The sequence below is a fragment of the Solea senegalensis genome, unplaced genomic scaffold (genome assembly GCF_019176455.1).
Source record: "Solea senegalensis isolate Sse05_10M unplaced genomic scaffold, IFAPA_SoseM_1 scf7180000014891, whole genome shotgun sequence".
In the NCBI taxonomy this organism is placed as follows: Eukaryota; Metazoa; Chordata; class Actinopteri; order Pleuronectiformes; family Soleidae; genus Solea; species Solea senegalensis.
In genome coordinates, this window is record NW_025321163.1 from 75,905 (window position 1) to 88,654 (window position 12,750).

At 42.4% G+C, this 12,750-nt stretch overlaps 1 protein-coding gene across 1 annotated transcript; it reads right to left on the reverse strand.

Annotated features, from left to right (window-relative positions):
• Positions 1 to 716: 716 nt before the first annotated feature.
• Positions 717 to 10,767, reverse strand: serinc2 (serine incorporator 2). Its single transcript, XM_044016947.1, has 10 exons — positions 10,679 to 10,767; positions 8,216 to 8,377; positions 5,862 to 6,049; positions 5,648 to 5,727; positions 4,757 to 4,894; positions 4,397 to 4,566; positions 2,374 to 2,464; positions 2,134 to 2,287; positions 1,352 to 1,567; positions 717 to 1,279 (listed from the first exon to the last, which is right to left on the reverse strand). Exons 1-10 carry the CDS (start codon positions 10,715 to 10,717, stop codon positions 1,141 to 1,143), a joined length of 1,377 nt encoding a protein of 458 aa, XP_043872882.1. The 5' UTR covers positions 10,718 to 10,767; the 3' UTR covers positions 717 to 1,140.
• Positions 10,768 to 12,750: the final 1,983 nt, after the last annotated feature.

The following is a 12,750-nucleotide window of genomic DNA, read 5'->3' on the forward strand; positions in this document are numbered from 1 at the left end:
TGACTTGGATTATTATCACAAAACCCCTCTGAATTGTATGAAAGTATTTCCCGCTCCACAAAAGCATCCATTTCCAATCCATTCCATGCATCCCGACACTTACTATGACGTTGTAATGAATGGATGTGTTGTCATGAACACATCATTCATGTGAGCCATGTATGGTTACACCAGCTGTGACTGTGTGGGTCAGTGTGTGTACAGTACACATTACATTACATGTCATTTAGCAGACGCTTTTATCCAAAGCGACTTACAATGGAATTGAGTACAATCAGCGAGGGGTGGAATCGAACTTGCGACCATTGCGACCATGATGTTTTTCGCACTTAGGGTACCGGTCTTAACCACTGAGCCACTCCACCCCCTACACAACCCTCATCCCCCAACAACACAAGCCTGGTATGAACATTGTCAAGTGTTGTGTTCAGGACTCCGGCTCATGCTCATCTAGTGACGGAGAAACAACAACCACATTCTCTACATTACTTAGAAAGTGTGTGTGTGTGTGTGTGTGTGTGTGTGTGTGTGTGTGTGTGTGTGTGTGTGTGTGTCCTGCAGCAGGGTATTCTGCATAGCAAGGATCATGCAGGATCATGTGACTCATGGAGAGAGGGGCATGACTGGACATGATGATATTTCTATAGAAAACAGATCGATTCAAAATAATCCTGTGTGTACAAGAGCTCCACCTACTGGACAGAAGTACTGCCAACTCTGACCAAAGACAAAGTGTGCACTTTATTTTACTGTAAAAAGAACAAAGGTTGGAGCAAAATAGAATAAAATGATATTGTTATCAAATTTGTACATAAAAAAAAAAGGTAGAAAAAGTCCATCTTAATGCAGGCAGCACTTAGTATGAACATGTATTAAAGACGGCATTGGCTTGGTCCTATAATGGCATGAAGTGCTCTCACTTCTAATATTTGTAACAGTGAAAGACACTAAATCAACCTGTGATTAATTAAAGCTCAACATTCAAAGGCTTAAAGTCAGAAACAAAGCAAGACACCAGTTTGGCTTTCAACGTGTAAATGTGGAATTCTGAGCTCTTCCTCTATTCAATCAGAGCATTTTGAGGCTAAAGCTATTTCTCCTTCCAGGCGATAAAAGCACGAGGCTATCGAAACAATGTTTTTAGCTGAAATCTCTGTTGGGAAGGACGAGCGGAGCCACCAGCGTCCACAGGTAGATGGCCAGGCCTAGCCAGCTGGAGCAGATCTTCACCCAGACGGCCGGCATGGCGGTCTGCATGGCCTGGTAGTCGGCCTCGGGCCTGGTGAGGCAGAAACAGTTGTTGGGACGTCTCGTATTCAGGGGTTAGCCAAAAAAGAACTTAGATACTTACTGGTACCAGTTCGTGAGTGTCATCATGATGTACAGAGAAGCCAGAAAGAGGCTGAAGTGGAAGAAAGAGTAGCTGTACGTGACTCCGTCCTCTTCGTTGTCCACAGCCCGCCGGGCTCCGTCCTCCCCGGTGGGGGCCTCGTAGTCGGAGGTCAGACCTTGGCCCTCCTCGGTCTGCATCAGCTTGTTCACCTGGGTGTTGTTGGAGGAGCGGATACTGTGGAGGAATTAAACAGATCACTGAAGGCTAGTTTTGTTATTCACACACATTCATACACATGTCTATCACAGCTATTCATTCCACACTTTTGTTATAATGTGACTCTTCCCCATTAGGATTTTGTTGTCGTAGGATCACAACTTTATTCTTGTCGCCAAGTCGTAACGCGACGACAGCAAAGCCGTAACGTGACGACAGCAAAGTCGTAACGTGACGACAGCAAAGTCGTAACGCGACGACAGCAAAGCCGTAACGTGACGACAGCAAAGTCGTAACGTGACGACAGCAAAGTCGCAACGTGACAAAAAAAATGAACAAATTAGGAGAAAAAGTTTTGGTAATCCAAGAATGAAGTCATAATATTATGCAAATGAAGTTGTAATATTACCAGAAGTGAGAATAAAATCATAACATTTCAAAGCAATTCTTTGGATAATTAAGATTGGATTGGTTGGATGCAGAAGGAATGGAAGAGCCACACTGGCATGTCGACCCGCGGAGCCGCAACCTTCCAGGTGGAAGACGACTTGCATCATTCCCTCTCTGTGGTGAGGACAGAATACCTGGCATACAGAGTACAGCACAGGAAGAGGACCAATCCCACAATGCTTTGTGCATCCCACCACTGGATGTCCGGATGGGGGACCACTGGTCCAGGTGGTGGAGTTGGACTGTTGGGCTGCACCAGGCTCAACAGGCTGGGGTTACACTGTCGGTCTGAAGTCAGAGAAAGACACAAATGACAAATGACAGAGAAGCTTGGACTTTTAACTACGATTAGTGGAAACTGCGGTGGAACTCACTGGGGTTGTTGGTCATGCCTGACCAGGTCACATACATGGTGTAGAGGGAGATGAGGGAGGCCTGCAGCAGACCTGAGCTGGGCTGAGCCTCCTGCAGACAGGAAATCACAGGAAACTCAAACTCACATGACTCAAAGTTGCATCATCTTTCAATTACATTCTGTTTTGGTAATTAAAGAGTTTAACCTGTGACCTCTGCAACTACAGTCGGTTTACACAGTCAAATCCACAAAGGCAGAAAGTCCAGTGGATTTATAACCAGGTGTGATTTACCTTAAACTGGACATCACACCAATGCGATTTAAACAGAAAAGTATGAATAATTAGATTGACAAAGAAATGAATCGTCAACTATTTAGATAATCAAGTCGATCGGTTTTAGTATTTTTTTTTAAATAATTAAAACAAGTCGTTATTTCAAAAGAACAAGTAAATAATCAATAGATCAAATCGATTATAAAAACACTCAGAAACTCCCATTTCTTCAGAAATCCATTTTTGCACCACGACTCTAAATGGTAAGAAAACGCCTGAATGAAGTGAAGAACATGAGCTGGAAATGTCTGCTTATTTGTTGCGTAACGTTTGGCCCTCAGATGAAAACAATGTTTAATTGTGTTTCCCAACCCCGGTCCTCAGGGAACTCTGCCCCGCTCCAACACACCTGATTCAGGTGGTCAGCTCGTCACCACGCTCTGCAGAAGGCTGATAACGAGCTGTTGATCTGAATCAGGTGATCACCACTAAATATTTTGGGTAGCGTGTGACTTCAGACACTGACGGTAGAACATCTCTGCATCTGGGGCTTTGACAGTTTACCAGATAAAGTCCAGCTGTATATTGCTGTGGAGTCACAGTGGTTCACTGCATCATAAACCCATGTGACTATAACTTATTCCCTCGACAGGTTCTGTTAGCAAGCTAGTACGTGGCTATGTTGGAGGAAAACTTTGGTCTGTGAGTGTCTGCAACCTGCTGCCACAATAACGGCACAACACACAAATCATTTGTTGGATTTGACACGTTACAAGTCATCGAAAGTTAAGTGTCTGTCCTTGCACAGGATTCACAGTGAAGACTGTGTTTCACTCACTTATCACTCAACACGGTGTGAGAGACATAAATGCAACACTACAGGTGACAACACTCTGACACTAACGGAGGCTGGACTGACTTCTGCTGCAGTTGCTTTTAGAATTTTAGAATCATCATCACAAACACAATTTGCCTCAAAGGGCTTTACAGTCTGTACAGCAAGTGACAACCTCTGTCCTTAGACCCTCTGTCCTTAGGCCCTCTGTCCTTAGGCCCTCTGTCGTTAGGCCCTCTGTCGTTAGACCCTCTGAGACCACTCTGTGGTTAGACCCTCGTCCTTAGACCCTCTGTCGTTAGACCCTCTGTCCTTAGACCCTCTGTCGTTAGACCCTCTGTCCTTAGACCCTCGTACGTGTTGGGGTTATACATGTATACACATAGAAAGCTTTGAGTAACAGTAAAGTTTGAGCACTTTATTTATTAAAGGTTTCTGTCTGTGAAGTAATGTTTCACATGACTTAGGCATATGTAACATTTATTATAACCCTTAACTATGACTTGAGTACAGTGTATGCATAACTTAACTATAATTAAGCATTTATTAACCGTCATTATCCTTTATTAAAGATTAACAATAGTTGATCCGTGGTAAACTGTGCTCATACATGGTTTTCTTGGATCTCTTATGTATTTGTGAAGTCACACGGAGAATATTATTATTAATCAATGCTTTTGGTAGTTCTTCAGTACTACTGTGTAAAATGACGTTACCAGTAGCTTCATAAACCCTTGAATAATGTGTGAATGGAAGCTTTAATTTACCTGAATAACTTTATTAAATCTTTAGTTAATTTGCAGTTAGAAAATGCTCATTTCATCATTTACTAACTGTTAATCAATAATCAATATACCATCGGGTTAGGGTTTCTGGAGAACTTCCAGACTTCAGGTTATCACATAGCTTCAGCACGTCGTACGTCTCCTTTACCTGAACTGTGGGGAGAATGGACACGACGGACACGACGATACAGAATATGAGGTTGAGGCTGATGACGACCTTGTGCTCGGTGCAGTCGTCAGGTTTGGTGTAAAACACGTAGAAGAGCACGACAGCGGTGAAAGCCAGAGCGTAGAAGACGAGGGTGAAAGACAGCAGAGCTACAGGAGAGAGACAACATCGTTACATAGATATGCAGCAGGGTGGTGACCATGTTGTTGAGGGTTTGATGACAGCAGCAGTTGTAATAACTAGCTGCTGCATAAAGACATAACTTGGCATGTGCAAACCTTAGAAAAAGCCTGATTATTCATGAATTTAAAAAGGGAGTGAATTGTGTTCACTTTCTACCTGCTAACCAGCACTTGCGGTTTCCGTTCTCGGCCCTCTCCAGCCAAGACTGATTCCAGGAATGAGCGAAGTCCACGAGCAGGATGAGCTGGATGATGATGAAGAAGAAGGAGCCCACCACGCCGAAGTAATACCACACTGAGACAAGACAAGAAAACATCCACGAGGAATCCCTTTCATGTAATTCTGAGCTGTGAACCCAATACAGATGGTCCAGACCACGGCAGCGCACCTGGTCTTAAAGGACACATGTCCCCCCTTTGTTCATCAGCTCCACTGGCTGCCCTTAGAATCACTGATGCTAGCCTACAAAGTGCTCCACGGGTCTGCTCCCACCATCAGACGATCCAGACTCTTCTCATGTGTCGTTCCACGCTGGTGGAATGGCCAGAACAGTGGCGTCCCGGTCTATCTTCAAGGAGCTCCTGAAAACCCAGCTCTTCTGCGAGGGTCTTCTGTCCTAGCACTTACCCGACCTCGGCACTCTCACCCTCCATCAGTCCACTGGTCCTATCGAGTGGAGTTCTTTCCAAGACTTGTTCTATGCAGCTTATTCCTCTCTTGTAAGTTGCTTTGGATAAAATGCTAAATGCTAAATGCTTAAATGGAAATGTTAATGTAAGCTGTTACCCTGACACTCAGCAGTTGCCATGGTTACTGCTTATCTATTGCATCTTACTGTATTAGCACATACAGACCAAGTGAGTGACACATGGCAGTTGTTGAAATGGGCTCATATGGTGGACGGTGGCTAGCTGTCGCCGCCAATTTAGCAAAGCTTTTCTCTGGGTCACTTATAGTTTCTGCATTTGTGTATTCTGCGTATTTCACATCATAATGTAGAACAGTCGGCTCCCAACCCCACGCTTGAATAAAGTCAAATGGACAGACCTGTAGTGAAGGTGCCATCTGGAATGAAGAAAGCTCCCACTGTTATGCCAACCAGCAACAGGAATTTAAAGAACCAGAACCTGGGAAGAAAAAAGGAGCAAGGTTATTCTCAGTAAACTGGATGCTGCCAATCTGTCAACCGTGAACATAGTCTTAAACGCAGTGCCCTCGTTTGGCCACTGGAGTGCAGCATAGTCTACAGAGCTGAACGAACCCGTTCTGGACGGCAGCTCGAGGGTCCTTGCTGCTGCGCACTCGGATCATGATGATGGAGAAGAGGAAGAAGAAGCAGGCCATGGCGAAACACATGCGGTACACAGACTTGTAGCCCACAATGACGTCACAGTTCACTTTGTTCTCGATGCCAGGTAGAGCCATCCCGCCGACACAGAATCCTGGAATCTGATCATGTGAAACACAGGGTTGAACAGCTGTCATGGCACGAGGGGGAAATGCTCTATTATATTATATCACTGTTGCCGGGTTACAGTTCACTTAGGAAAGCTACTCGAAAAGATTTGCATATCTTATTTACTTTACTTACTTTAACTAAGGCTGACATGTGGATTCAGGAAGCTTTAATTGAGCATCATGAGGTGATTTATCATGAAGTCCAGGATCATATGTCTGTCTCTAACAGGCTTTACACTTGGCAGGTGACTTGTGCACTGTGTTTGGACATAACGGTAGAAATGCAGCAGATATATCGCTAAACGAGCCACTTCCACTCGTCTCACACGGAGATATTACAAGATTTGATCTGTTCAGTTTCACCTGAATCATTCAAAGGCTGCAAACAACTAATATCTTTTATTGCAATATAGAGTAGTTTGTGGTAACTGTGTAACACTTTTATAGTCTTGACGACCACTCAAAGCTACTTTCACAGGTTAGGTGCCTTGCCCATGAGCACGTTGACTAGCAGAGCTTGGAATCGAAACAATAAACTTCGAGTTGAAAGACCTAACCCTAACCCTTACCCTGACAAGAAAAACTTACTTAGATTGTGACCGACATGCTAATATAGTAAATCGTAACATGATCATTTACAGCCATATCTGTTAGGTGGTAAATTCATTAAAACTAGGGATGCACGATATATCGGCATTAATATTGTTATCGGCCGATGTTCGTCATTTTTTAACATATCGGCATCGGTCCAATGAGTAAAACTGCGCCGATTTTAACAACCCATGTTTATACCCGTCTAATTGCTGTTTGTGTATGTGTGTCGGGAAGGGAGGCCATGCGGCATTTGTTTGGGCATATGACAGCGTCAGTGACGCAAGCGCAGCACAAGATGTGTGTGTGTGTGTGTGTGTGTGTGTGTTGAGGAGAGAGAATGTCAGCGGTGTGGGCGATTCTTCAGGGTGTCAATAGAAGATACGCAAAAAGCATTATGCAACACTTGCAAAGTCGAGGTAATGCGAGTAGGGTTCCACGTCAAGTCATTCAATACCACAAATTTGATTATGTCATTTGAAAAACCACCACCCTGAAGTACACAAACAACGGCAGGAAGCTAACGCTAGTAACATTAGGCAGCAGACAAAAAGAAAGCAGCGCAGCTGGGACTCGACCAAAGGAAGACAGTGGCCAGGGCAATAACGATCAAGGTAATGGAAATGATTGCTCTTGACGACCAGCCGAGGGTTCCGACGGTTGATGGCGCATATTGAACCCCGCAACAACCTGCCAAGTCGGCGCTACTTTTCCGATGTTTTGCAATTGAATAAATATCTGGTTGCCATGAATACTGGCAAGTTTGATAAAGTATTTTAACATGTTTTCTTTTATTATGGCAGCTCTTAGTAGAGCTTGTCAGGTATTGTTTCTCATATCTGTTGTGTAGTTTTATTGTGAAGGGAAGTGGCGCGGTTGTTGTTGCCGGGAGGAAGGGTTGTTGACTTTATTTACGTACCCAGTATAGACGCCCTTATCTCGGTTACAGTAACTTTGGCAGGGTATTATTTTTATTTATGTTCATGTTTGTAATTTATGATCCAAACTTTCTCACAGGAGTTTAGTGAGTTGAGGGAGTTAAACTGTACTTTAATTTAGTTACACACTTGCTACAAGTGGTAAAGGTTTCTAAAAACCTTTACCACTTGCATCTTATGTGACCTTGTTATTTGGAGGTAAAACATGTTTTGAAAATAAAGGAAGACATTCAAAAATTCAGCTTGCATGATTTTCATTCTGTACAAACTTTTATCCTCTCAGAAACTTTTTTTTTAAAACATATATCGATATCGATAGATATCGGTTATCGGCCATAGCAGCAATATTAATATCGGATATCGGTATCGGCGGAAATAGTCACATCGGTGCATCCCTAATTAAAACGTCTTTTTTATGAGAAAACAAAAAGGTTTCTGTGGGGAGACGCAAAGAAATATGTCCCATGACCCATCTGTTGACCCCGACCCAGTCCTGGGAAACCACTGATCCAACATCTAAAACCATCACACATTTCTGAAACAACACTCTAGATGGATTTTATAATATTCAATAAATATTAGCGTTGAATATTCAAGTAGCATTTTTGGTACAAATGCCCATCTCTACCTTTTTGAGATGTTCTTCCATGCCGGGGAGAATCATAATAACAGACACCAGAGTCCCAAGCAGCAGCAGGAAGGAGAAGGCCAGGCGGCTTATGGTGGAGTTGTATGTTGAAGGGCAACATGATGAGAGAAGGCAGGAGGCCGAGCCGCACAAACAGGACGCCTACAGAGAGGAAAGAAGAGGAAAGTAATTAGCATGGCACACATAGAGATCCATATTTGATGAAACTCCCGGGCAGGACTCGGGGATGTGGAATAATCAGAGTTAGTCTTGCAGCAACTGTGGGTGTGGAAAACAAACACGCAAGGACTGTCTGCTGTCAGGGCAACCATCTTCCTCCTTCGTCGCTCTGCTTCCAGATAAATGATGATTCACAGTGGTTTCAGAGCTGCTGCCATGATAACATCCAGTGCTGCCAATGAAATCACAGAGGATTCCTGTAAGATCTGTGCAGGAGGCACTGAGATCAGCCTTCACAACAAACACCTGACGAGACAATTCAAGAGTCCCTCATTCTGCAGAACATCAAAGATGCAGATTCAAAAACAGATTTAAAAAAAAATGGTGATGACACCTAAACCACCAAAGAAAATGATGCTATCTGATGTATTACACATGTATCACACATGTATCACACATGTATACCACATGTATACCACATGTATTACACATGTATTACACATGTATCACACATGTATACCACATGTATACCACATGTATCACACAAGTATCACACATGTATCACAAATGTATCACACATGTATACCACATGTATACCACATGTATACCACACATGTATCACATATGTATCACACATGTATACCACATGTATTACATGTATTACACATGTCATCATCATGTATGTATCACACGTATTCATATATACATTACATTACATGTCATTTAGCAGACGCTTTTATCCAAAGCGACTTACAAAAGTGCATTTAAACATTTGGGTACATATAAGAGCTAGAAGTAAGTAAGAGCTTCAAGTAGAAAATGTATTACACATGTATCACACATGTATCACACATGTATACCACATGTATCACACATGTATCACACATGTATTACACATGTATCACACATGTATCACACATGTATCACACATGTATCACACATGTATACCACATGTATACCACATGTATTACACATGTATCACACATGTATCACATGTATCACATGTATCACACATGTATTACACATGTATCACACATGTATCACACATATCACATGTATCACATGTATACCACATGTATCACACATGTATCACACATGTATACATGTATTACACATGTATCACATGTATTACATGTATACCACATGTACCACATGTATCACACATGTATCACACATGTATCACACATGTATCACACATGTATCACACATGTATCACACATGTATCACACAGAAGAATCCGAGCCCATGTTTCAGACTGGCACACATGTAAAGCTGCTTTCAGGACTGCAAAAGTCCCTCAGAACATTCTCGTGTCAAATGTCCAGTTAATGTCCGAGTGGAGACAGCAGGAGTGACCAGTCCATTACAGGCCTATCAGACCTGGTCTATGGTACAAGCTGTTTCCAATGATTTGTCAGAAATAGAGCGTTGAGTAACATGACAGTGTTTGAGTGAGCAGTCAGCTGTGTTTTTCATCACAGTGTAAGTAATTGTAACACTAACACAACAATATTTCTGCATATGTTTATCATACATATTGTCAGCACGTTTACACATGAATGCCAGTTCCAGAGAAAGTCCACGCCTAGTTCTCTGGACAGGATTTGGAGTTCATGTGTGAAAAGCTGGCATCATCTCATACTTGTTGCTTCATGTCAAAACTCCTCCAGTTTCAACACAAATGTCTGGTAAGGCTTTGTCTGTTTGGCCACTATTTTGTTGTGTTTTTTTTAAGGAAATAAAAAAAATAACATCCATGCTTAGATTAAAGACAACTCCCATGTTCTTTTAATCTGTCAACTATGGCCTTTAAAATGTCACAAAGCAGTTCAAAATACTCATTTGTGTTTTCTTCAGCATTGATGACATGGTTATGGATCTGATTTACATTCATTCACAATTCAGATTGGTTATTTTTAGAATAAGTAAAACATTCCAAACTGTTAAAAGTTAAAAGGGAGGTGACGTAATCCCGAGTGAACCCGGAAGTAGCGCCTTCCTGAAAAACAACTCGCGGAACATGAACGAAGTTTAAATATAAGTTTAAAACATCACACAAAGCGTCTTACAACAGTAACTGGTTAAAAAAAACGTATTTCTACTTTCACATGAACAAACTTGCTTTAAGTCACTGAAATAGATTCAAAATAGAGGGGTTTTTTTACACGTCGACGTCATGTCGTCGACACTAAAAACCAACAACAAGCATCAACAAGTTCCTTCACCCAGAAGTTGTGAGAAACGACATCGTTGTAACGCAGTGTTATAAAAGTGTAGACTCACGCAGCTGGCGAGAGATCCCAGAGCCAAACAAGCACCCATGTTTGCTGGAATTCACCGTGACTGCACGAGTTCAGGAAGTCAAACAAAGACGACGGGAAATCACCCGAAATAGAAGCGGGAATCCGGTCTTGACCGTCAAAATAAAAGACTTAACCAGGACCGTGTCGGTTTGTTTATTTCAATTGGATTGACGCAACAGTGTTGCTGTTAATGTTATTGTAAATGTTTAGAATCATCAAAGGACCAATTTTTTATATCATTAAGCCGGTTTAGGGCGTGACATAATGTACAACAAGCTACAACAAGTCAACTAATATTGCATTAATATTATTATTCTGCCTCTGTTTGGTCGTAAAGAACACAAATGAAGTTGGAAAGAAACATGGAGGTAAGTGTATCTCCGGCTATAGCCATCGTTAGCGATGCCCCTCGTCTGTCCTGACATACAACACATCACGTTCTGTTAACACTGTGTTTCCATTCACATCAGAACTCTGGACCGGGAGTGACCCTCAGATCCTCCCACAGTCCAAACACATGCACATGTGGAGGATAAAGCGGTAGAAGATATAGAATATAGGAGTCCATCCATCCATCCATCATGTACCACTTTTATCCTCCACCAGAGGGTCGCGGGGGGGTGATGTGCCAATCTCAGCTGACCCTGGACAGTTCACCAGTCCATCGCTGGGCCACACACACACATAGAGACAAACAACCATTCACTCTCACACTCACTCCTATGGTCAATTTAGAGTGTCCAACGAGAACCCGGAGAAAACCCACACACGGACGCACACACGGGGAGAACATGCAAAGTCCATGCAGAAAGGCCCTTGTTCCAACCGGGGCTCGAACCCGGGTCTTCTCTCTCGCTGCAAAGGCAAGAGCACTAACCACTAAACCAACCGTGCAGCCCAGAATATATCATATACTGTATATCATCATCATTATTATTATTATTATTACAATATAGTATTGACTATAAATAGTCTAACTACCTCTTTATTACGTTACATAAATCAGAACCTATATATCTCTTCTGGGAAAAGGACAGTTTAGTGGAAGGAACAACGGCACATGTGTAATAAAACCACAACAGACTGAGACTAAAGCGCTAAATTGTATTTTCACAATAATGAAATATTTAGAGCAAGCACATGTGTGGTGAGTAACCGGGAGTGACAGCGAAGGTCAGCACACTGAGATTAGAGCGAGGGTGTGTGTGTGTGTGTGTTTGTGTGTGTGTGTGTGAGGAAAGTAGAATCATGCTTCACATTCAAAGTTGCTTGAATGAGGTGGGAGTGACTCAGTGAGTTCACCCTCACTGAACATCATAGGTAACAAAAGGCTCACCTTAATAAAAACCTGTCACCAATTCAGTCTCTGACTGCTACTTTCAATTGGAATATTACAGTTTTAGCTTGCGAGCACATTTGATTATTTTAATATTAGGATAACAGAGCCAGGTGATCAGTGATCAGCTGCAACCTGCGGCACTAAGTTACACTTTGAGCTTCACAGATTTGAGGAAATACCCGTATTCAAAGAGGTTTTACAGTTTCTCAAGAAACAATTAGATAATAATGAATAATTGTGATAAACTGAAGCCACATATAGACAACATTAGTGGTCACATTATGTGGATGGAGGCATATTCCACTAAAAAGGGGGAACAAAATCATAAAATTGAAACTGTTTTCTTATAATATCACAGCTTTTCTTCAGTATGGCCCAAATTGACCGGACCTAACGAGAACTAACCCTTCAGTACATGTATGCCATGTCTGCATGAGTTCATGACATTTGCATGTGTGTCGGCCTAATGCTCTGTAATAACAGGAATGATTGTAAAGGAGTCTGCGCTTGCTTTGAAAAACAACACGCCACAGTTCTACAGTTGCAACTTTAACTCCTGTCAAGCAAGAACAAGGTTTAAAACCAAACTGTCCACTGCACCCCTTACTAAAAATACAGTGGTACAATCCTTTGAGCAGCAGCAGCAGCAGCAGCAGCAGCAGCACCAGCAAGAAACAATGAGAAAGGGATTAGGTGAGAATCACACAGGAAAC

Coding starts and splice junctions, on each gene's coding strand:
- serinc2 (XM_044016947.1), bottom strand. CDS start 10,717: ATGGGTGCTTGTTTGGCTCTGGGATCTCTCGCCAGCTGC. Junction 4,895..5,647: donor AGATGGCACCTTCACTACAG/GTCTGTCCATTT, acceptor GTCTTGTCTCAG/TGTGGTATTACTTCGGCGTG. Junction 1,280..1,351: donor ACACTCACGAACTGGTACCA/GTAAGTATCTAA, acceptor CTGCCTCACCAG/GCCCGAGGCCGACTACCAGG.